The sequence below is a fragment of the Branchiostoma lanceolatum genome, chromosome 11, assembly GCF_035083965.1.
Source record: "Branchiostoma lanceolatum isolate klBraLanc5 chromosome 11, klBraLanc5.hap2, whole genome shotgun sequence".
Lineage (NCBI taxonomy): Eukaryota > Metazoa > Chordata > Leptocardii > Amphioxiformes > Branchiostomatidae > Branchiostoma > Branchiostoma lanceolatum.
Genome location: NC_089732.1, coordinates 5770134 through 5796013, shown reverse-complemented (window position 1 = coordinate 5796013; position 25880 = coordinate 5770134). Strand labels below are relative to the sequence as shown.

The following is a 25880-nucleotide window of genomic DNA, read 5'->3' as shown; positions in this document are numbered from 1 at the left end:
ATGGCGTATCTCGGGTTTCAATTTTTCATGTCTCTCATTACAAATTCAGGTATTGGGTGCTCTTCTCATGCATGTTTATTTCATGATTGTGACAAAAAAGTCACATCTAATTGCATGTATCCTGACTGAATACCATTAAGCAATATTTTCAATAACAACAGAAGAAAAAAGATGATTACTTTCATAACAGAAATTGGTCAGGTTGTACATTTTTACAGTAGCTTATACACGATTTGTATAATGCTACAGTTCGCGTTCATAATGTAGCACGCTCGTTTGTGACTCTGCTACGAATATGAACTCCAATATAAGGTAAATGACCACATGAGCATTCCTCGACACAGAAAGCTTTACCTAAATACCTGGCAGAAAGACTCTTTATTTCCAGGGTTATAGCCCTGCTTTGAGATGACTCATCCAAGCAACATCAAAGTGTACATCGATGACCAAATAAGGAGGGTATTCTACCTGGAAAACATGACGTACCCACTAGTTCTTCCGGGAAAGCCTCTCTATATATAATCCTGGCCAGCAACTGCAGGGACATTTGGTCTCCACGCGCCTACCATGAGTCTGGCACTGAGCCTGGCACATTTTACGGATATCTTTGATTAGGAGTGATACCCTTCATAACAAGGATGTAGGATTTCTTCAGAACGATTGAATCAGATGCCCAAGTTGTGTTCTCTCTTTCTTTTCCTTAATCATGAACTGAGTTGAACTGATGCTTTCATGGCAGAAATTACAAATATTGCAAGCAGGGCAAAATGTACATGACTGTATAATAAGAAGTTATAATGGACAGCCCCACATTTTGCAACATACATGTTGCCAGCAGTACTGGTGATGGCTAAGACTTCATCCCTTTCCATTATACTGCTTTGCGACCCACCTAGTCCCACAGACCTAAGATAGCAGCACGGATGTTGTATCGTGTACCGGTATATATTGGAAATCTCAGACAGACAGACACACAAACAAGCTTCACCTTCTCCCTACTGCCTAACTCCATAACTAATGCAAATTTGTTGCCAAGCAGCTACTTTAGCAGGCTGAAGGCTAAAACAACAAAGGGAGTTGTTCCTTCTCAAAGCTATTTCAGGGTTTGATTACAAGACTGGCAGGGTGTGTCTCCTGGAGTTTCTCTTCCTGCCAGGGGAGGTCGATTGGCAATTAAGAAGGCGGCGGAGACCATGCAGCTTTCATAATTGACAGTGTTATTGCTTCGGAGCCACCTGCAGTGGAAATGATGTCGTGTCAGGCTTAGGCCCAATTTATACAGAGTTTTTTCAGATATCTAAAAATCCGCCGACATCTGAGCCTTAGATATCTGGACGCATTTATACACACCGACAGGAAGTACCGCAGGACTCACGCAGCACGCTGATTGCACTCGTGACCCTATTTAACCTTTAGCGCGCGTTTCAAAATGGCGGGAGAACCGCCTGTGTTTTTCGTCATGATGAATATGGTATTCTTTCTTTATCTGACTCGCGTGTGGCTTAACATGAGGCAGCAAGCAAGGGTTGAGCGTAAGAGGCGTTTGAGGTACCGGGGAAGACGACAGCGACCGGTCAGAATCAACGCTGCGTTCCTACTCACTGCCCTTGTCGTGGCGGAGGGGGAAGGGCCGATCCACCGAACGATCTGGCATCACGAAAGAAGTCCGTCGTCCGTTTGAGAACAAATGGTCCTTGATGCTAAGAAGTTTTCCCGCTTTATCGCCCGCCAAATATGCAAACTAGCGTGAACCCCGACTTCCAGATGTCTACTACGCGACACATTCTGTTTAGACGTCCGGCTGGAGCGGTCGGGGACTCCCGCTGAGTTGTCGGGCGAATGCTTCAGAGTGGTCGGCTGAAATTTTCCCGACATCTAAAAAAACCCTCATTAAGACCATAAAATTCCTGTTTAGACACAGAAAAAAGCTGTCGCCTGGCAGATATCTGCAGTCCAGATATCTAGACAAGCTGTGTGTAAATTGGCCCTTAGTGTCGCTCAGGTACGCACAGGAAGTTTGTCACTGAAGGGCATGACAGACACAGAAAAACAAGAAAGCTAGCTAGTTGGCAGAAATTATTTAAGTAGTACTACGTAATGATATTTATGAAATAAGTATCCGTGAATTTGTTGATGAAGGTTAGACATCCAGGTAATAAGACATGCCAAAGTCACAAAATCACAGATATGCCCAAAACAATTACTCAAGCAACTGGATAAAATTTTGAAACAGTCAGACGTTTCAGACTGCATCCGCTATCTTTCATCAGTGACTAAGGAAAGATCTGGCAGAACCAGGTTTTATACAGAAACTTTGAAACATCTTTTTCAAAATTTTATCCAGTTGCTTGAATAATTGTTTTTGGTATATCTGTGACTTTGTTTTTTTATTCCTTATTGCGCATTACTTGCAATTACTGATTCTGTCAAATAAATTTTTTTACCAGTCAGACTATCATAAGGCAACAGGTAGACATGTACATATAGCAGAAAACTGAAGACAGGAAATGAGATGACCTATTCAGTATTCTGTGACCTTTCTGAGACCTTTGACCTAACTTTCTGTTAGCAACCCTGATGCCAGACCATTTTACCTCAGATTGGACCTCCGCTTACACAATTTTCCCCTTCAGTTCCTGCCAGTCTACTGTATTCAAATAATGGACACACAAACAGACAAAAAAAACAACCTCTTTATACGTACACGGAGGTAAATATTATGTTATTACAGCAGACTTAAAGACATAATGATTATAAATGATGTAATCATTCATAATCAAGTCTGATGCATCAAATTTTACAGTGACAGACTTATTTTGATTACAAAATTTGTTGCAGTTTGCTGAATTGATTAGAATTCTTACTTCTTATTCAATGGAATATTTCAGGTAAATTCTGCATGTCAACACCCAAAATTAATTGTTATTTCCTTGATGGAGCCAAAAATTCTTTTGGGTTACTGTTTAAGTATTGTTGAAAAGTGTAGCCAAGGAGATGAGAAAAGATACTCAAAATGGTGCAAGAATACAGTAAACTGTGAATTTATACAATTTCACGGTTGTTTTATTTCATGGTAGGAAGGAACAGGATATTTTTGCTGCATTCTGAATTTTAAAACAATGTTGTAGTACTGTAGTAGTACATTGGAAACACATTCACATTGTCATAATTATTATAATTATTATATTTCATAGTAAAGAGATGACACTGTGAAAACCACGAAAACGTTGAAACATTCACAGTTACTGTTACTGTAGATATTCTGATATGACGTGAGTGAAAGGTACCTTAAGTTAATATTCTAAACGGCATGAAGCGGTAATCCGATATGGACCTCCTGCTGGGGGATGGGGCCCCTGGGGTTACGGTCAAGGTGAAGTCACCCATAACTTCTTACCTTTTAATGTCAGAATCCCTCAAGAAGGGTTCAAGGAACACCTGTGCATGGCTTTCTTCAGCTTGTAATGCATGAAGATCTATAATAATTCTCATGTTTATTAAAGACTCAGAATTATGGCAGATTTCTGGACAGTAGATAAGTCATGTTGATGAAGGTTAGACATCCAGGTAACAAGATACACCAAGAATAGTTACACAAGCAACTGGATAGAATTTTGCAATCGTCAGACGTTTCAGACAGTATCCGCTATCTTTCATTCATTGATGAAAGATAGCAGATGCTGTCTGAAACGTCTGACTGTTTCAAAATTTTATCCAGTTGCTTGAGTAACTATTTTTTTGGCGTAGTGTATACATTGTAAGACATATTGAAAGCTCGTAATTTCGATTTTACGGCAAGGTTTTATGCATACACATTATACAACAGTAACACATAAAATTGCAGCCATACTTGTAAAAGAATTCATACACAGTCCCTGTCCTTCACTGAAAGCTAAATCTCTTGAATGTATTGTACATGTATAGGCTATGTTCATTGCCACCCTCAGGGGAGGTCAGGATCTTTATCTCTGAACAGAAGGCCACACCAATTTAAATTGTTGATTTTACGATTAGAAAAAGAATAGTGCTGAATTGATAAATCAACAATTACGTTAAAATAGAGCAGAAAATAGAGGGGAAAGATTTTAATATAGTAGGCACAGCTCTTGTTTCAAAGGGTGAATATTCATGCCAGTAGCCAGGATGAGCTGTTTTTGTAGGATTCCAGCTCCACTGGTGATACGAATAAGTCCGCCTTGAAAAAAAAATCTTGGACATTAAAAGTTAGTGGACCTTCTAGCATGTAAAATTTCAGAAATTGAACCTCCTGAGACGGTATTTCCTGTGTTTTTGAGAGGATTTTAGAGGAAAAATGGTGAGCAGTTTTTCAAGAATTCCAGCCCCGCTGATGATACAAATAAGTCCGCCTTGAAAAAAAAAAGATTGGACATTAAAAAGTGGACCTTCGAGCGTATGGGGAGTTCTTCTGAACCCCTCCAAACCCCCATGGCTACGGCATGAATATTGGACTCAGATTTAAGTTTTCCTCCCAGCCCTCAGTGTTTCATTTGGTCATCTTGCGGCAGAAGTTTTCACTTGAAAACAACTCAGAGAACCTTGAGGACATGAAATGGTGTTGCCTGACCTTGCATTAGGCCAGTCTTCCCTCCTGAGGCCCAATTTTGGCCAGGCAGGCTCATGTGGGAGTAGATGAGACATGTTGACCATCATTATAGGCATGCTTACCCTGGGACCAGAGTACAGCATGGCTTCAAGTCAGTAACTAAGGATAGCAAACCCTTTAAGCCCCCCTCTCACTGGACCCGCTGCACACTGGCGGCGTCGCTGCGGTCGATCAAATTGACAAAGCACTCAATGAATTTCATCAACAAAAGACAAATCTTTTTAAGCTCTGGGTGTTTTTTTGTCATTTTGGTCATACTTGTACGTTTTGAATGATATTCCCATTATAAAGTCAAATTGTTAACACAAATCCAGTATAGGATGCAGCGATGCCTCCAGCGTGCCGCAGGTCCAGTGAGAGGGGGGCTTGAATCGACTTCAATTGGCCTTCCAATAGCCCACACTGCACTAACGGTTACCCCAATAGCTATCCACCCCCCCCCCCCCCACCCCCAGTTCTGATTAGGGCTGTTTCCAGCTTGGTTTTACGTAGAACGTAGAAACGTAGAAAGCTTTATTTCTAAAACAACATAGCAGTTAGTACATAGCAGCCAACCGGCTGAATTGCGTACCTGCCTTACAGGTCGTATTCAAAAACCAGCTATTTACCGCTTATACAAACAATACTTTCAATTGGCAGAGACAGATACATAACCATTCTAAAAGGCAACTAAGCAGTTAAAACAACCGGTTTTGTTTGGGAGCCCATGTTTTGAATTTTCGTTGTTAATTAGACATTTAAACTATTAAAGCCTACAAAAATGCATTTTCAACAATTTCATGTCATAAAGTTCAGATTTTGGGATGGACGGGGTGCACCTTTTTACCGTCCCAACAAGCAAAATTCCGTCCCAGGGCGGTGGAACGGGTCCTGGAGATAGCCCTTGTTCTGATGCCCCTAGGTTCCATCCCTATGTTAGGATTACGGCTAGGGTTAGGGTTAGTGCAATGTGTATCTGGCGGTAGGGACTCCATTGTAACTAGGAACAGTGAGCCTACAGGGCTATAGGTAGCAGATGAGATTGCCATGCAGCCGTGTTAATTCTCTGGCTTCCAGGCTAAGGAATGCTACCTTGTAGGCTGAACCAGTTGTGTGCGGAACTGCCTCAAGGCACGTCACTGTTGACAAAGCTTAGCATGCAGGACGGCTCCCTGGGCCCTGCTCTAGCACTAAGTGTACAGTAAATATCTTGTGAAAGATGCATCCGGTGATTGACAAAGACACACCCACCATTAAAAAGTTTTCATGTGCAGTGAATATCGAAATGTATCGTGTTAGGTCCGTCTACCGAAATGTTTAAATGTTTTTCTATCCCAGGGAATTTCACAAATAAAAGTTGATATATTGGCTATCAAATATTAGGGAGATTACGTGTACTAACAATTTTCATAACATTGCTGTACAAGTTGTAGTTTTGTTGATACCGATTTTTTTTTTTACAATCTACCAACTAAACACCTTTCAAAACTGTGCAGTTGAATAACTTAACATACCATGTATAGTTATATCTAAAAGAAGTCTTAGCCATTCATGTGAATTGAATACCATGAAATGCTTACTCATTGAATTTTCTTTGCAAGTCATATATAATCCAATGAGGTCATGGTTCAGCCTTTCTTAATAAGTTATGTATAAGTTGGCAGAACAGGTTCAATTTGATTGATATTTGACATTGAACTTCATGAAATATAACCTTGCTCTAAGCATGAGCACGTCCTTGAAGTGTTCTTATCGCGGAAAGGTTCCCCTCTTCCCCTGTAATCGGTATAAACGAGGTTTACTCGCAGGTGGAACTGGATTTCTGATCGTTGCAGGTCAACATTTGCTTCCGTTGGCCAAATTTAGAGGTTGCCAGGAAGCACTGCAGCAGTCAGACACTCTGGGATGCATGGATCTCATGTTATGTGGTGGATCGTACCACATCGTGAGTAAAGAGGGTGGGAAGGGGTTTATACATTTACTTGGAAAACCTCCAATGAAAGCTTAGTGTTTGTTTAAATTTCAGTGGTGCTTTTCCTTGTAATAAATCAAATTGACAGTATGGTAAAACCAGTTTAAGAAGGGATTAGTTTGAAAAGATCCTCCCCTGACATATTCAAATGGGACGCTCCACTTGCTGATTGGTCCAGAGGCTGGCCGGCCTTACCTCATCGCCTTCCCTCATATTGATTTTTGTGCCCATAATGTTTGTATTGTGAGTGCGAAAGTGCTCATGTAATTTCTCTGGACTGGTGGGCCTGGGCCTCCCCAGAAATGGGGGAAGGGTGCAAACAAAGCGTAGGGAGTGTCCCCTTTGGATAGTATCAGTGCAGCCAGCTGAAGAGGCAACATGCTCTGCTGCACTAGCCTTATTCCTTCCTATGTGATGGAACTCGACAGAGTACATGTGATTGCCAGCGTCGCAGCCCACCCTGGCCTGAGCTAGGGCTGTGCGATCTGAAGTTCAAAGGTTATATCTATACATGTGTGAGATTGAAACAGATGCGGCACATTCGACGGCATGGATCCAAAGTTGGACAAGCCACCTGCTGTTCGCCCAAAGGCACAGGCCGGGTCTTCACTCGACACGGCACCTGCGGCAGCTGTTAAGGGTAGAACCCCCCCTCCGCCCAGGAAAACCCCCCCTCCCCGCTCCAGCAGCCCTAGGATTTTCACGTTCGACGTAACGCACACTGATGTCCAGGGACGCTCCGGCTCTGATGTCCCAATCTCCCACCTGTCCAGCAGTCTGCACAAGAGCTTCGCGGAACTCACCGTTCCCACCAGTCCGACTTACCGTTGTCTCTCCTTCCTGCACAGTTGCGGCCGCGGGAGGAAAGGTCTTCTACCGAACACCTCGCCGACACTTCCAAGAGCACATTCTCCAATCCCTCACGGTAAGTTGACCTTTTGTTTGCCATTTCTTCCTGAATAATTCCTCCAATAAGATTTCACAACCATATTCGATACATCAAGCTATTGTAACCCCATATATTTCCCCTCAGACCTTTAAAGTACAGTCACATCTTTCTACGAGTTTCTGCATCTTGATTCGTTACCTGGCATTTCTTTTAGTTCTCAGCGTCAGCCCACGTGAAGCAACATGCTTTGCAGAGAGTGTTACCTAATATTTCAAACAACGCCTACACAAACGATGGATAATTCTATTCCTCAGATGACGAAATGGGTCAACTGTCTGAAAGATGTTGTTGTAGTAATTCAAAGAGACTGTACAGGCCCAGTGGCGTCTTATCAAAGCAATAACACCACTGACAGTTTTGTCTGTTGACAGCACAATTCATGTATCCACGTATACATGTGATTAGCCCTCCCAGTATCTTAGGCTGATTGCAAACCCCAGATCTACCACTCTCATTTGTGACACCTGGTGTGATAAAGGGTAATGATAAGATGTATATGGTTACAAGGCATTCGTAGACACTCCACTTATATCTAAGATCACAGATGTCACCAAGAGACACAGTTATCTTGTACATAACATGACCAAATAGCATGTAATGTTTCAGACAAATACTACACAGACAACCTGGTCTTCCCAGATACCCATCCATCAAGCCTTGTGTCTCCAAATTGCTCATTCCTAAATACCCCCCAGAGCTAGAAGAATAAAACCTCTCTAACTGCATTGCCTTTGAGCTTTGAAATCGAATTTATCATCCACAATAGCAGTCGTAATTTTTCCCCAATGCAAGGCATTATTGAAAGTTTTTCTGCGGTAATCTAGTTTTTTACAATCCTGATACGACTGCGGGATAGATCCATTCTAATTGGACTGAATATGCCCTGCTTAATTACATGTAAGGGGTAAATCATGATTTGCTGAAACCGGTAGAGCTGTCAGGAGATTTCTCATGGGGACTGTCTTCTATCTGAAACCTCTGATCATGAGCACCAGTAATCGAATATCTGCCACTGTTTGCTTTTGTGTTATTTTTGAAGCCCACATACACAAAGCCTTGTACCTATCCCTATCTTACTCAGGTCACACCAATTTAAAATGTTGGTTCTCGAGTTTTTTCTTCTATTTTTCCCAAATCCAACACACACAAAATTCACCACACCTCCCATTCAGGAAATTGTTACTCAGTATAAAGCAGCTTAAAGCCATTCAACAATTTTCCAGTATTAAAGCAAAATGCCCTCAATGCCTTTATTCAGTTTTGGTCTGCCAATGTTTTTAGATCCAACATTTATGTTTTTTTTCATGAATGACAGAAGCTGTAAATAGAAAATACATAACCTGTACTTTACATTTGATAATTTCAACAAACAGATGCATCACATCATGTAAATGAATGAACAAATTTCTTCATTTCATGTAGATTGACCCATAGTCGTATAATACCAACAAACATACATCAAATAGATTAGATTATTATGCAGAGATAGAGTTTAAACTTACTGAAGTTAAGACCAATTGTGTGATCATGAATAACATCTGGTTTAAAATTTGTAATTTTAAGACACTCTGGCCTTAGCCAGATTGAGAAAACTGAAACTGTAAAATGAAACTGCAAAATGAAAAAGAAAACAGACACATAGGTGTAACTGCAGTACATGTAAATCAACAATTATTCTGATCTGTTTTCGACTTCAGATGTATGATTTTGGATCTGATTCATCAACTCCTGTTTTGTAATATAACATCAAATACTAGATGGTAGCTCACTGATGAAGACTGTTAAAAGAAGCACAAAACGGGGAAATCAGCGTTATACCTTTGTACAAGGTTTCAAAGCTAAAATGTCTTTGTTGATTTTTAACTCACACAGAAACTGTGCTATTGAGTCCCTCGAGCACCAAATAAGCATCTCTTACAGTCTTTGTAGGTAACATAGTCAGTCTCCATCTAGGTTACTTTATTCCATTAGGGTGCATCTAAGGCAATACAATATATTGACGTCAGAGCCTTCATGAGTGTACATTGCCCTGGGAAGAGTAAATTAACAAAGCAACAACAAAAAAGACCGTCCTTTCATTTCCATACTTGCCTTTAGAGCTTACAAATGAGTCCATGAAAGCGTTCAATGCTAGATAACATCATATTTGTCCCTACTTTGAAGTTGTGAGAAAAAAAAGCTTAGAGTTCAGTGACCTTCGCCGCCAAGTTGTTTATAAAACATGACTGCTACAAAGAATGATTTGTCTTTTTGTCATGAAAGCAGATTGTCTCAGTTCCTGGTAACAACTAGATTACATGCTAAATTTGGGGTAAAATTCTTGGAGCTGGCTTTAGAAACAAGAAAACCTTTTACATGTACATTTGTTGCCTAGGAAGAAAGTGCTGCAATGCAGAATGATAATTCAGATTATTTTGAAGAGAATTTAGAAGAAAACAGACATTTGGTTAGCCATAACATGTAGACAAATGTGGCCATCAAAGTAAGGATAACGCTTAAACTAAGTTAAAGGCATCGCGTAATGATACTCAATATATTGTACAACCTACTGGTAAAACAAACGGTACCAATACATGTAAGACGAAAAGCAAAATTGGTTGGGTGGGTGGCATGTCAACAATTCTCTCATTGAGGACCATTGACTGATTGTACATTATGTGGATGAGCTATTGTGTTGGAGAGCATGTGTAAACATGGTCCTATTTACACATGCTGTCTAATAGTAGGATATGCACACACAGTCACTTTCAGACTCTTACAGCATAAGGGTATATCATGGTCAATGACTGTTCATTATAATGGGTCACAAGTGGCGCACACAGTCTGTAAAATGTAGCTTAGGCCCAAATGAGTTTTGCTATTCAAGGAGAAATGGTAGTAGGAAGCTGTTACATGTATGTCTGGACTATTATGCATTTAGTACGATGACATATGTTGAATTAATGCAAGGGATGGGCAACCATGTGCATGTAGGTCACCCGTAGAAATGCCATTATTTTTGTGCAGTACTCTTTCTTTTAGAATTGGGGGGAATGGCAGGTTTCGGAACACTTTTTGGCCCTATTCTCGCTCAAGTCCTTTCATTTCAATTTAGAAAAAAAGGGTCACAACCTCTATCTGATAGCCTGAGAGGAAAACGGCATCTAATTTGGAGTATTACCATTCAGGTTGCTGCCTATTGATTAAAGCTCCTTTAATGTAATGCTGGAGACGACTGGCGACCTTGGGATTAGGTTACGGTCCGCCATGATGTCATGCCGTCCAGCGTAGCGATGAGTCATAAATATTAGATGTGCAATGATGAGACTGTCTCCACAAACGTCAGGCAGCCCCTGATCCGTCTGGAAAAGGGAAGGTTTAGGAGCACGGTTGACGAAAGATCGTTGTGGGTCGTGAGACAAAGTGATGGGTTTGAGTCATGTATGCCATGTGATACAAATATCAATATGAATAATGGAGAGAATATATTAAGTAGGATCATTTATGTGCAATGTAGTTATAGAGCCAGATAAATGACTGGATGTTGTGGTGAAAAATCCATCATACATTCTATATGCTAGAAGATGATAGTGGTCAGATACATGTTAAAAGGTAAGGTACATTGTACATCTATAGCCTATAGGTTACCATCCTTAGTGCATTATTCAGATCTTAAACGTAGTAGAGTTTTGTTCAGTTTTATTATGTAAACAAACCATAGACCTTTATCTCTGTTAGCTACCTTTAGTAATCAAAAAACAATATGCGCAATCATGTATGTTAGGATTTTTGTACATATTTTGATACAGTACTGTATGTAACGTTATAGAATGCCATAAACCAAGTTACGTTTTGAAAAAAAGTTCTGTTTTGACATGCAGCATAGTGAATTTCCAATGAATCATACAATCGGAGATACCAAATTAATTATGCCTAAGTTTCTACTGTATACTGTTACCTGTGGAATTCTGGCATGGGTTCCTAAACTACACTGCCTGAAGGTAGCTGATAAGTCTGATTTATCTACATGTACATGACAGTAAAAATGATGCCGAAAGGTATATGCCTCAACCAGTATAAACATCTGTCACTACAAATATTCAAATGTCAAACCACTGTCAAATAACAAGTGCCAGTTTATAGTCTGTGCAATCGTAGAAGTGGACTGGAACTACAAAAAATGTAGATTTGGATGGACTTAGCCCTTGTCCTGCTGGATTTCCAGAGCAAAAATATATCCCCACTGCTGAAGTGCCCAGACACCTTTGAAACAAAGGATACTAGTTAAACTTTAATATTGCTCATTTTTAGTAGCTTAACAACAGTAGTGCGGGTGCAATGTACGCATTCTAGAAATACCCTCAACCCAACAATTGTCAGGGCTAGCATACAGAATATGCAATTCGTGCAAACCGACAATTGTCGGGCTCAGCAGGACTAGGGTTAGTGTGACATGCTGGACTCAGAAGCATTGAAGGACGTTTTGCTGACATCAGTTTGTATTGCCCCTTCTTGTGGATCCCAAGCAAATGGACCAGTGGCTAAAAAACAAAAAGCAACAAACTGTCAATGTGGACACTGCGGATTTCACTGCCACTCTGGTGTTGATTTTGTAAAGACGGGTCTTATTTTAAACCGGAAAACATTACACCATGTCAGGGTGACCTCACACCGCATTCCAAGTTCTTATCATCAACATGATTAGTACGTCTTTCTACGTCAACAAGGTGTTTTCGAGTGAAGTGTCCATGTTCTAAGAAGGCTTTATTCTTTACACCAAGGACTTGTCAAATACACTAACATCTTCTTAGATACCGTGCTATTTTTATAAACCTTAAACAACAAGAACTGTTTACCAGATTTAGACTAAAGATTCTCAATAATGTTGTTCTGTTGTTTGTCTGTTTTTTTTGTTTGCTTGCCCAACATGTCCAGTGCACAAAGGCAAATATATAGGTCCAAAAACGTTATACCCTAGTTTCTGTTATGTACATGATGAAACATGATGTGGCAATATGTACCGCCTATATGTTGACCGATTGAATGAATTAAGTTTAACTTAGCTTTGTGAAAATGATCCATCCAGGACCTTGTGAAGTGACTAGTGAATACCTTTATTGTTTTTGATCTTATTTTATTAGAATTGCAACAGTGCATTACACGTGGGACACAGGCAGCTATTACTGGTGTTGCGATCCACACACAGTAATATACCCGTTTTTTACACTTGGGTGGAGTGAGGAAAGTCGTGTAAAGTGCCTTTTTCCCAAGGGCACAAGATCGGTGGCGTCAGGGGATTCAAACCCGGGACCGCTGGGTTCTGGGCCGAAAACCCTGCCGTTATGCCACATGACCCCACACCTTTATTGTTGATATATTTACATGTATGCATTGATCAATATCTGTCACACTATTGGAAGTCCTTTCCAATTCACAGGTTGTTCAATCTGGTTTCGAATGGTAGCAGCATTTTGTAAAATGTCTGTGCGTTTGTTTCCACAGGAGGCAGCCCAGCAGATAGTCCGAGAAATGTCTCCCCAAGTACCCACAGCCATTTTGTCTTCTCCTCAGTCAAAAGGTCAGTTACCATTTGAATTTTTCATCAACCAATCAACATGCAGAGCAGTACCCTTCGTGGAGACCTTATTAGGGAACAGGTCTACAGAAGTAGCCAATCAGCATTGAGAATTAAGTCAGCAATCAAGTTCAATGAGTTGCTTCTGTCCAAAAATGAGTGGGGGAAGTGAATGAATAGATGAAAAGATAATGAAATAGATCATAGCATAGATACTGTATGTCTGTAAAAGAAAGAATATTCAATGGATGTCATTTCAGCACCGAGGACAGATAGAAATGTTCTTTTTGAGGAAAGAAGTAAATATAGAACAATTATGATGAAATACAGATTAGCATTTTACTGTTTTTAGATCAGCTTCCTGCTTAATATTCAATGGATGTCATTTCAGCACCGAGGACAGACGGAAATGTTCTTTTTGAGGAAAGAAGGAAATATAGAACAATTATGATAAAATACTAATTAGCATTTTACTGTTTTATTAAAGGCATGTAAGCAGGAAGCTGATCTCTAAATTAGAGATCAGCTTCCTGCTTACATGCCTTTGCATGAATTTCAATGGGATGTAAAAAAAATTTTGTCAGAGATGCAATTAAAAGCAGGAAGTGCACCATATGTTTCCATCCTGAAGTTAACTACCAATTTCTAATTCCTAGCTACATTGTTCTACATGAAGTAATGCATTAGCGAGCATCACAGCTTTCTACATAGTTTTTAACATAGGAGTATAAGGGATAGGTAAAGTGCAGTCAGCTACAGTTAGAGTACCTGAAGTTTCTCTGCCCCACCGGAAAACATGCATTAGTGCAGCACGTGGAACAGAGCTTTCTCCCCCACATGTACATGGAGAGACTCACATGAGAGGGCTGAGCTGTGGAGTGTTACAGCAAGAGTAGCCACAAGTGCAGACTGATGCGTTTTAAGAGATTGCGCTGCCGATACGTTCATCCATTCAGTCCGTACAAGCTAGACCAAGGCTCGACTCTTACCTGAAGCCTAGCCGCACAACTGTTGGCTAGATTTGAATTGAGAAGACAGTTGACCAGCCAGCGTTGCGCTCGGTCAGTGACCATGGAACATTGTATTTGCAGGATGGAGGGTCGCAGGTGGTCAGTCGCGTCGTTACCGTCGTCTGGGTACGGAACCAATACACCAAGCTCTGCAGTTTCTGTGAGTATCATGTTCGTCTAGTTCTTCCTCTACTGCTGATCCCCTATCGCTAAGGAACTTACTAGCTACATTTTCAGAAGATGCAACCCCATACTCTTTCTGTGCTGCCCTTTTCTATCTTATAGCTAGTATTTTCAATGCTGTTATATGGCAGTTACAAGTTCAACATCACTGTTTGGAAAGGAATATAGGTTTTGTACCGTATGTATTTCCTTCTCGGCTTCATTAAATCCCATTCATGTCATTAAAAAATTGTTCATGTAGATTGTCTTTCAAGGTTAACATCACTTTTGTGCATCCAGTGCTAGTGCTTGAGACAACTGTGTACCTGTGTATGGTCTCCCTAACTGCATACTTGTAGTTTATGCTCTGGTCTCCTCTGTGTCACTGTTTGGTCTTGTTGCATACATGACGTTGTTTACCTACATGTAGCTACTAACAGCCAGTATTTTCAGAATCACTGTCGTATGTTTGAAATGTCGACATCGTTTTTCTGCATCTAAGTGTGACTGTTTGCAACCTTGAGGAGACATGGCCAACATGACCTTTCCTCTCCTCCCTGTAGAACACGGGGGTTTCGTCTACAGACTCGCCAAGTTCATCCATTGTGGAACAGGAGTCCCCACATGCATTACTGGTACATGAAGCTCCACAGTTACTGAACTGTTGGGGGGGGGGGTCCGTGATATACGCATATCCCATATCCATCCACATGCATCGCTTGTTTTTACAGCTTTGTATTTTTGTTTCTGGTTGGTTGCAACACTTTCGTCTCATCCAACATTTTTCAACGCTTTTTTCTCTTTCAAAGAACTGGCCTGTGATTTTTCTCCCATTTTTTTGCACTGAAGACAAAATTATTCAGGTCTCATTAATATGTGTCCCGTCAAAATGCCAGAGCCCTGGTAAAAGTTCATCCTACTTAAAAATGTAGGAACCAAAAGGGCACGAGAGCCAAGCCCGTCTTTTTATGGCTGTGTGATTCTTCGCTTGACCTTCAACAGGATACTGGGTCCATGCTTACCTTTGCAAGATGCACACATATCAAGAAGAAGAAGAGAATATTCATTGTTTGTTTTCTCATTATCTGACAGTTAATAATAGGAGGGCCATTTTGCCCTGCAAAGTTTTGAATTGCCCAAATTTTGTACTATTAAACGGTAAATTGATTGACAAGGTAGAAGATGAAAAGTAACTTCAGCTCACAAAAGGATAGATTTCTTGTCATATGTGCCCCCCCTCATGACTGGAACATCAACTATTGCCACAATGGCAACATACTAAACATGTGGAAGTCAGTTGTCTCCTCCTTTCTCACGCCCTCGATGTGGCAGTAATGTCACAGTCGATCGCCATCAGATTACTTGCTGATTTTTTTGCTTTGGGAACAAACCAGGAAAGATCATGCATTAGGGTGATGAAAATCAAAATAAGATCTTGTCTCTGGACTTAGAAAGTCCTAATTTTCACATAAAAGTGGTCAATATCAAAGAAGGCAGATCTATGATGAAAACAAAAATACACATGACTTGAAAGAAAAGTTGTGGCCAACCCTTTCCCCAAGATCGCTACTGGTTTGTCCCATTCATTTAGCAAGAAGCATTTTGCTTGAATCACATTCTGAAGCATAGCAGGGTCTGTAATGTTGTTTTCCTTTGTGTGCAGTGTCAGTTTGAACGGCTTCAATTTTTTGTTCAGCATATTAAGTTCTGTTTGGCATTGCCCAAATGCTTTCCATTGGCAGGGACTGTTATCATGTTCTTGAATACTAATTTTGATGTTTAGTGTCGTCTCACTCTTACAGTAACCATGTCTACTAATTTCATATTCCATTGTCATTGTAATTTTTGCATTTTCAGTGTTATGTACTACATTCTGTTTATCATCTGTCTGGTTTTCCATTCTTTTCTTTGTTGTCAAAACTATATTTTTTTCAGCTAACATATTGCAGTGATGGGTGTATGTGATAATTATGCTGTGCTCTCTCATAACTCTCTGGTTGTTAAATGATGTCATTCCAAAATCCCAGAGGCATTTGTTTGGATCAGCTATTGGAAGAGATTCAAACAATTTCAGGGGAGTATAAGCAAGCACTTAGGGACTGAAATGTATTAGGGATGTCTCAATTACGACAACAACTTTGGATTGGTGAATGTCAACCTAACACAGCCTTTCATCAAAATTGCTGACAATTTGTTGGGTTGTAGCAAACTACAATTATCTTACTGGCTAAAATGCACCCAGGTGTATCTTGGCCTGTGGCATATCCCAGTGTGGTACAACTGTATCCATTTTGAAGACTAAATTTGACTACTGTTTCTCAGAAACAATATCAATGTTCAGCTCCTAAAGATCTATTGGAATATTGATAAGAGTTATGTCTTGGATGTATTGTACCTAATCGCTTTTCTTACAATTGTTTTCTTTTCATCTCCCACCTCCTCTAGTCTTCCTGTTCCTCGCAAGAGAAGCTTCACCAACTGCCATATCAGCCCACAGCCGAGGAGCTACGCTTCCTCACCAAACACTTCAGTAGCAATGAGAGTAACGGAACCACGGACGAGGACGGGCGGAAGTCACCGGCCATGAGACCCCGATCCAGAAGTCTCAGGTACGTACGTCAGAACCAAGGTTATAAGTGCATTCAGTAGTGGAGAATTGTAAGGTTGAGTGATGGCAGCATTTGCCTCTCGCCAAACAACAATGGGAAGATTTGGGATATTCAGTAAATGTTTTCCTATGATACAAGATCCTAACTTTTATAAATAGAAAAGAGATTGGCATGTTTTGAACAAGGTCTTCAATCAGGTCTCTCTGCATGAAGCTCCGATGACAGTTGATTTTAAAAATGTCTACAAAGACTACAACCAATGAAAAGTGAGCAGAGAATTACATTTTTCCATCAGTCTCTAAACATCAATCCTGTCCACAACCAACAAAGCTCTGTCTTCCCTGTGTTCGTTTACCACTGAGTTTCTATTTTTCTTAACTTGCACTGTTTTTGATCGTCTACGTCTTGTTGCTTTGGTTTTCTTGTGTGTTGCCCATGCACAACTTTTTGTTTTTACCCTATCCTGCATATCCTGCAGTTGCCGGTACACAAGCCATCTTTATGTGCACTCTTGCAAAGTCATCACCTTGCATGTAGCTGTGAGCTCAGTTTGTCTACCAGCCCGGTAGGGCAAATATGCTGTCTCATCCATCCATGCTTTGTGTTGCTATCATTGCTTTTTTTTTTTCCCCTCTGTACACATTTCAGTTACACACAACATCTTTGTTTCCTCCTTGTTCTGTGTTCTGCCCTGTGTTCTGTCCTGTGCGAGCAGTTGTTTAGTAGGGCGCGGTGGCCTAGCCGGCCCAGCCTGCTTTCCTTTCCCTAGACATTGGTTTACTTTCCCAACAAGAGGGGAAAGGACAATCAGGTAAGACACACAAACCTGCCAATCACTAAGTCTTGTTTTATCCAAACAACCACTAAGCACTTCCTCTGACACTTGTATTCCATTGGTCATACCTGATGATCACATTTACTATCCCAACAAGAGGGGAAAGGTCAATCTGGTACATGTAAGACACACAAACCTGTCAATCACCAATCTGCCAATGCTTTATCAAACCAACTACTAAACAGAATACAAAAGACTCTTTTTACACAACCAAGAGATTTCTTTCCACCGACGTTTCAGTGACCAACTGTCACCTTCTTCAAGGCAATTCTGACTGGTTCACATGGCAATGCAGCACAGGTGTTACTGCTTAATATACATATTGATGTCAGTGGAATAAATCTCTTGGTTGTGTTAAAAGAGTCTTTTTTATTCAGTGACTTACCAACCTGATGAAACTATTCACCAACCACTAAACACTTCCTGTGACACCTGTACTCCATTGGTCATACCTGATGATCACATTTACTATCCCAACAAGAGGGGAAAGGACAATCTGGTATATGTAAGACACACAAACCTGTCAATCACCAATCTGCCAATGCTTTATCAAACCAACCACTAAACAGAATACAAAAGACTCTTTTTACACAACCAAGAGATTTATTCCACCAACGTTTCGGTGACCAACTGTCACCTTCTTCAAGGCAATTCTGACTGGTTCACATAGCAATGCAGCACAGGTGTTGCTGTTTATACATATTAATGAAGGTGACAGTTGGTCACCGAAACGTCAGTGGAATAAATCTCTTGGTTGTGCTAAAAGAGTCTTTTTTTATTCAGTGACTTACCAACCTGATGAAACTATTCACCAACCACTAAACACTTCCTGCGACACTTGTACTCCATTGGTCATTCCTGATAATCACATTGTCTATGATGTTGTTACATGTGCTATGCTCCCCACCCCTGTATGGATGAAGACATGTTGTACTTGGGCCAGTGGGGTAAGAACTGTTCAACATGCCATGAACATTCCTTGTATAAATGTTGTCATTCTCCTTTAAAATTTCACCACGCAAAGTCAAATCTTTGTGTGCATACTTTTCCCACAACAAACTTGGTGTACTTTTAATTGGACATTAAAAATGTATGGAGGTCTAAAGCAATTAAGGTGACTGGATGGGTGCTTTCTCTGAATATAAGCCACACCCTGTATAGTACACTTGTATCAAGCTCTAATGAATAAGGTGTCAAGTCTCATTATCACTTGATGTAGGGAAAAACAAAGGTGCTGCATAATGTATGGTGATTTCAGCTATGAACGTTTTTGATGGTGATTGGGAAAGAAGTCACAGAAATACCTAAGGCCACAGCATGTAAATTTTATGGATGACATCTTCTGCAGAATGCTAGATGTCTAAGTTTTTGATATAGAGACCATGAATTGTATAACAAAAATTATAGGGACAAATTTAATGTAGTAAAATAGCCAACAAGTCTTTTATTCCAGTAAGACTAGTGTTGTAGCCTAGTATCACTAGATCTACAGTGTCAGGGCATCAGGAATTTTACAGCATATTTTCCCATTTTTAGTTTTTACATGGCTGTACTTGTACATGTCATGTTGCCCATTGCCAGATGGGAACAAACTTTCTTTTTTTTCTCTTTCAAAATCAGGCGAAAATAGAAGCGGGTGCAGATGTCATCCTTAAAATAATCTTGCCGTGGCCTAATTTAGTGTTTCAGGTTGTCAGCTTCCTTCCCACCGGAGTTGCATGCTAGCATGTACAATTAATAGATTTCTGCCCAAAACTGTGCAGGCGGTTGCATCCTATATAAGGGCATAGCCAGATTCGTTAACTACTACTCTTTGTACTCTCATGATTTGAAAACAAATTATAGACTATACCGCTACAGTATTTCTAACCCAAAATCATCTTTATTGGACCATAATTAACAGTTAATTTGAATTTTTGAAAAATGAACTTGATGCCAACAGTGTGTACGATTTGTTCCCCCTCCCCCCCTGCAGCAGTCCTGGTCGGTCCCCCAACATGAGCGGGGACAGCGACGTGTTCATGATCAACAGTTACTACAAGGAGCGTTTCCCAAAGGCCACCGCTCAGATGGAGGACCGACTAAAGGTGGGTTAAATAACTGAAGTCTCTTTTCTTACGTTACGTTGATGAAGGTTAGACATCCAGGCAGTTCGCCAAATAACAGTTACTCACTGGATATGGTTTTGGATTTTCCAAAATCATATCAAGTTGCTCCAGTAACTGTTATCTAAAAAGGCTCTTTTCTCTTCGTTTGATTAGACTTGTCCTGACATTATCCTCACTAGCTCATTTGTGTAGCCTGGAATCCAGCAGTGAGAGTTACATCCGCTTTATAGACCTTCGCTTTGGCAAAGGTAGATTGGTAACAGGGTTATAGTTTTCATGGCTGGATTCCAGCTTATCATTTGTGTCCAAACTTCCACATATTGAACATCCATAAAAATAGCTTATATAGAAATATCAAATTTAATGGATGTTTGATGCCTTGAAAGAAAATATGCCATAAATGTCCTACATCTGCAATATTGTAAACCTTTCGAGTTTTAAAGTCTTTACTTCCTTGACCCATGCATAGAATACCTGTTTGAATCTATAGTGCAGATGTTTTGAGAGTTACTGCCACCTAAATTGGATTTTTGTAACCCTTGATTTCACCGTTGGAATATCATGCAAAATGTAAAAGTATGATTGAAAGTATGAGTAAAACACAAAATGTGTTAAAAGATTTGTTTTTCATCTGTGAAATTGTTGAGCGGTCTATCAAATTCTTGAATTTAGAGAAACTGTAGAATTCAAGCTAGCAAATCAGAGGCGCTTCATGTTGATGCTGTTAGGGATTTAAGTCTGATAATACTTCAGCACCAAGGCCAGGACCATATTTTAGTGGGGTGATGGCATCTCAGCACCAAGGACAGAACCATTTTTGTTCTGGGAGGGGTGAGGGCATCTCAGCACCAAGGACAGAACCATTTTTGTTCTGGGGGGGGATGGCTTTTTCAGCACCAATCAAATCACTTGGTCATGCTTGCTTATGTCAAGAGCAGTGCACAACAGAGCAGTAACAATAATTGTGTATGATTTTATATCTAATGTTTAAGTATATTTCGGAAATATGAAATATGTTCATAGATAAGCATAAGATATGTTTTTATACTTCACCTATTGTTGATTTTAGGTGATACTTTCTGTTATCAACTGTTTGAGTAGAATTAGGGTGTATTTTTTACTATGTTCCCAAGATGACAGATGATCTTGTATTTGTTAGTGACATGTTTCTGCTTGAAAATGTAATTATTGGAAATTGTTTGTATTAAACTGTTACAGCTATAGTTACAGCGAGGGCCACTTAGTACTCACACTATGTACAACGGAAAGCCGTACAGCATGCAAGAAAATTGTCAATTGTTGTGCAATTCAGCCAGTTGGCTGCAAAACAGACAATTTGAATAAACCAGTTGATCTATTTAGTGTAGGGAGTCTAATGTCATCACCAATCAATATAATTATTGTACATGTGAAATGAAATTGTTACACTTGCATGTAGCGACCTGTTAGACACAGATGTTGGGACAGGCCATGCATACATTTTTGTACATCCTGCACCAAGCTATTTCAAGTCAAGGATTTAAAAAAGACCTCACGAATCCTAAGAAGTCATCAAAGTCATAGATGTTTATGAGAAACCCCTCAAGATATAGTTCTGCTTAGGTTTAGTATTAAGTGCCATGTTTAAAACCTGTGTCTCTTTTTTCAATAGGAATTTATAGACCAGATAGCAGACAAGAATGACAACTATGCGGACGGCACGTTCAGCTTTGTTCACCACCAGGTGTTGGAGCTGGCCAGAGACTGTCTACTGAAATCACGGGAAGGCCTCATCACTGGACGCTACTTCTTCGAACTGACGGAAAACTTAGAGAAACTGATGAACGATGTGAGTATTGACAGATGCTCCTAAAACAGCAGGAGCTAATTAAGTCATTAGCATACAACCTTGTCTTGACTTACCTTTTTATTGAGCCGTCTGAAATTGTCTTCACTTCATTAACATATCTATTCAGAGTTTTGGTATAAAACCTGGTTCTCTCAGATCTTTCCTTAGTCACTGACGAAAGATAGCGGATGCTGTCTGAAACACCTTCAAAATCTTATCCGGTTGCTTGAGTAACTATTTTAGGCGATGTGGGTTATTGTTGGGAATATGAGTGTGATGTACAGTTATTTGTGTGGATGGGGAAGCATGCGGTATTACAGACTCTGAGTAGCATTTAGTGTAGCATTTGTGATCTACAGTCAACAGTGCACCACAATGGACAGTACAATGGTTTTCAGTACTATGAAAGTTAAGATTTACACAGATAAGTGTGGCAGCATCACTTTCTAAGATTACACACTCAGGCTCTGTGCCATAGCTTACACAATCATCCTCCCTTATACCAAAATCAACTGTTCAATTACACTACATTTTGGAAATCATTTCTGCATAAATTTTCACTTCAAAGGCAGTTATATGCTTTGAAGAATCAAAACACGTCAGCAAAATTGGCTTTTAGTACTGTCCACAATCCAGTAATTCTACTTTTTCACCATCACTTAATCCACTAGCTTCTTTTGACTACAAAGGCTTGATATGATGAGAGAGAAGGGTTGCGTTGACAGCTTTTTATTCCTCCACGTGAGGACTACAAAGTGCTTGATGCCCAGAAGGACACAGAATTACACTCCTCCGCGTGACATACTTATGCACGTGCCCGATATGAAAGCTCGCTCTCAAAGACAGAGTGGTTGGGAAACATGACAAGTAGTCCCTGACATTTGAGCATAGCGAAGAACCGCACTTATGCCTGGAAAGATAGCATAATTAGTCCCTGAACCTTTGTCAAAGCCTTTGGAATCTTCTCTTCATCATTAGTCATTACTCAGATATAAATATTGAACATCTATGATAATTATAGAACTCTGAAATCTGAAATCAAAATTGCTCTTTACTTTATTTATTGATACAAAAATTCCAGAACCACATGAATTCTGGACTTTGCTTTATCATAGGTGTCTTCTTTATCCTGTTTCTGATGATGGGGCTAGATTTACATTTTTTGTATACCTTGTCCATAGTTTCTAACACTTAATGGCTATAGGTAGTCAATAATTTTCTTATAAGAACATACCTTTTTGTACTGTACAAGCATGTGTATATAGAAGCTTTTTTAGTACTGAGAGTATACAATGTAGCTGTATGATACACCAAAAACAGTTACAGTTACTCAAGCAACTGGATAAAGTTTTGATCCTGTGATTTTATCCAGTTCTTGAGTAACTGTTTTTTGGCATATCTTATTACCTAGATGTCTACCCTTTATCAACGTATAGCTGTGTGGGTTTTCAATACTGCACTAACAACATGTCAACCATCTTTTGCAGGCTCGTGAGCGGTCCGAATTTGCCGGCGACATCGTTAACCTGATCAAGAAGTTCCTCATGATCATCGCCAGACCTGCCAGGCTCCTGGAATGTCTGGTAAATATTCTGGCCATTTCAGTGTGGTTGTCTGTTTTTCTGGGTTACTTTTGGTCCTAAGATTGAATGTACACATGCTGTTATTCATCGCTTTTTCTGTCTCTACGGTCCTTTAACAAGTAATCACATGTTTTTGTCCCCTGGTAGGAGTTTGATCCCGAGCAGTTCTACCACCTACTGGAGGCTGCCGAGGGAGTGGCGAGAGAGAACCAAGGCATCACGTCCGACATCCCACGCTACATCATCAGCAAACTGGGCCTCACCAGGGACCCTATTGCAGGTGACACACAGGCGCAGAGATGGTGTACTAAGCTTTAAGAGCTGTTACAGGAAAATAGCTTTAAGCCACAGCAAAAAAAGTATTAATGACAATTAAATTTAGAAAATTCTTTGCAGACTTCAAATCTGATGACAGTGATAGCATGGATAAAAAACAAACAGACCCCCAAAAAAACCAGATACTTAATTTTTCAAAATAAAAACCATAAGCATTATTATGATGCTATGAATTGAAGGGACGTACACATGTAGTATGGAATCACAGCCACCAAGTCTTTTACTCCTGGACTGTATTTAAGAAGTGCAAAAAGTGATGCTGGTGTTGGTAGCCTACTACCACTTACCAACTTTATTCAAGGCTATGGTGTCACCTCTTCAACTACACTCAAGTCATGGCTACCTCACTAGTGTCACTTGTACAGTACATGTACAATCAAGGCTACCTCACAACATATTTTCCCACTTTTGGTATCTTCTTATCAGTGTGACCATTGCCGGAGGAAAAAAAAGTTCTTGAATGTGTTTTTTTCTTAAATCAGGTGAAAATCACTGCATGCAGATGTCATCCATAAGATTTACCTGCTGTGTCCTTAAATGAGTGACAAACACACTGAGACACGTTAAGAAACTCCTAATGTCTGTTCTGGGAAGATAGGTGACACTCACAAGAGAGACAAGTACTCAGAAAGATAATTTGGGAGGTTGATCCATGCCAAGAGACATGAAGATGCTCTTAAGGGGTTTAGACAGGTGAAACATGCACTGTGAGAAATGAAGGGCTGAAACCCTTAAGGAATGCTCTGAATTGTGATGGATGGATGAGACACACTTCAAGAGACATTAAGGGCTAACCCTTACTTAAGAGATGTTCCTGGAGATATTCTGTGGATAAATCTGCAAAGTTGAAGCATAGGTATTCAAGGCTTTTCCATGAAGATTGGTTAGGATGGGGCGGAAGATATCCTTATGAATAAAGATATGTGCTACCAATGTTACATACTGTATTACTATTCATAGAGATGCCTTCAGCCCCGTCCTAACCAAATATTCCAGAAAAAGCCTTGAATACCGTTTCAACTTTGGACATTCATTTTGTGAGCCTTTTTTCTACGTATTAAGACAGGTACGCTAGGGCTATAAAAACCTGTCAGAAAAGAAGCACTGGAAGAAACATTTACATTCTGAACATGTAAAAGAAGCATTAGAGGATGAACGGTTAGTCTGTAGATGACCTGTTTCTTGTAATTACAGACAGACTTTTGGTGGAACGCAGGAAATTACAGGCTTGAACTAATACCTGTGCACATGCCAGCTGCAGGAACTAGAATTGTGTATTTTCTCTGTTAAAAACTGCTGTCATTTCTAAACAAAACAGCAGTGTTTTTTCCTACCTGTCCTCTCTCTTAATACTGTTCTTTCTGACTTCTCTCTTTCTCTTCCTTGCATCCTGTCCTCACCACTTTGCACAGAAATCCTTGGTAAGTTTCTGGACTGTCCTGTCATAATGTCCTGTGATAAGCTCATTTTCGTACATCCTGTTATATAAATCAATTAAAGCTTCCTTCTTTTGCTAATGATCATTTTCAGTTCTGTTTGTTTTGCTTGCTAGTATTTTCTGATATAGAAGTTCTATGACCTCTTCTTTGCTATTTCTTTGTAAATCTTTCCTTTTTATAGCAGGTGCACAATACATACCAATACCATTTTTTCTGTGAGACGGATTTTGAATGCATGCCATCCAGTTTTACCAACAATAATCTAATGCTTGCATTTCATGTTGCATGCTAAACAACAAGCACCATTATAGCCAGTAAAACACAAGAGCCGAAAACTCCTTTTGCAATACCATGGAATTCACCTCAGGCATATTCCATTTAAAACATTTAGGGGGGCAGTCAGGAAAGCTATCAAAAAGAAATGGATGACTGGATTGATAGAAGATGAATTTTTTTAAACTCCTGACTGTCCCCTCTTGAGGTTTTAAGATGGTCTAGCCTGAACACATTACTGCATAGAACTGTAGCTAAACGCACATCATTGGTTCCAGCCTACCCTATGTTAGAAGTCAACCACAACTGTTTTGTCATCCCAGAAATGAGCGACTTGTCCAACTTTGATGTGGACACAGACAGCGGACGACCCGACACTCCGGACACTGATGAAACCTCCGCAAGTGAGGCAGCCAGCGAGGTAAACAACTACCTTAACAATTGTGTGCTACTATCAAATCGTTGTTTATATATAATCTAAAGGCTTTACATTACTTACCAAGGTTTTATGAATTGTGGAGATGTGTCCATAAGAGAAGCATAATTATACAATCATTTATATATTGTGTGTCGTGAATCATAAACTATTAGTATTGAAAAAGTCCATCAATAATTCTTA

At 40.0% G+C, this 25880-nt stretch overlaps 1 protein-coding gene across 10 annotated transcripts in view; it reads left to right on the top strand.

The window, feature by feature from the left end:
• The window catches only part of LOC136444752 (microtubule-associated serine/threonine-protein kinase 2-like), a 79108-nt gene that overhangs the window by 40602 nt on the left and 12626 nt on the right, over window positions 1-25880 (top strand). For 5 of the 10 annotated variants that reach the window (XM_066442470.1, XM_066442469.1, XM_066442477.1 and 2 more), the window contains exons 4-14: window positions 7424-7500; window positions 13006-13081; window positions 14170-14248; window positions 14814-14885; window positions 16696-16859; window positions 17575-17670; window positions 19670-19781; window positions 21454-21630; window positions 23118-23213; window positions 23361-23493; window positions 25540-25682. In XM_066442470.1, the coding sequence (XP_066298567.1) occupies window positions 7424-7500; window positions 13006-13081; window positions 14170-14248; window positions 14814-14885; window positions 16696-16859; window positions 17575-17670; window positions 19670-19781; window positions 21454-21630; window positions 23118-23213; window positions 23361-23493; window positions 25540-25682 (1225 nt within the window). Of the gene's footprint in view, window positions 1-7423; window positions 7501-13005; window positions 13082-14169; window positions 14249-14813; window positions 14886-16695; window positions 16860-17574; window positions 17671-18617; window positions 18642-19669; window positions 19782-21453; window positions 21631-23117; window positions 23214-23360; window positions 23494-25539; window positions 25683-25880 lie in introns of all 10 variants that reach the window. The other 5 variants (XM_066442472.1, XM_066442471.1, XM_066442473.1 and 2 more) reach the window with 5 other exon arrangements.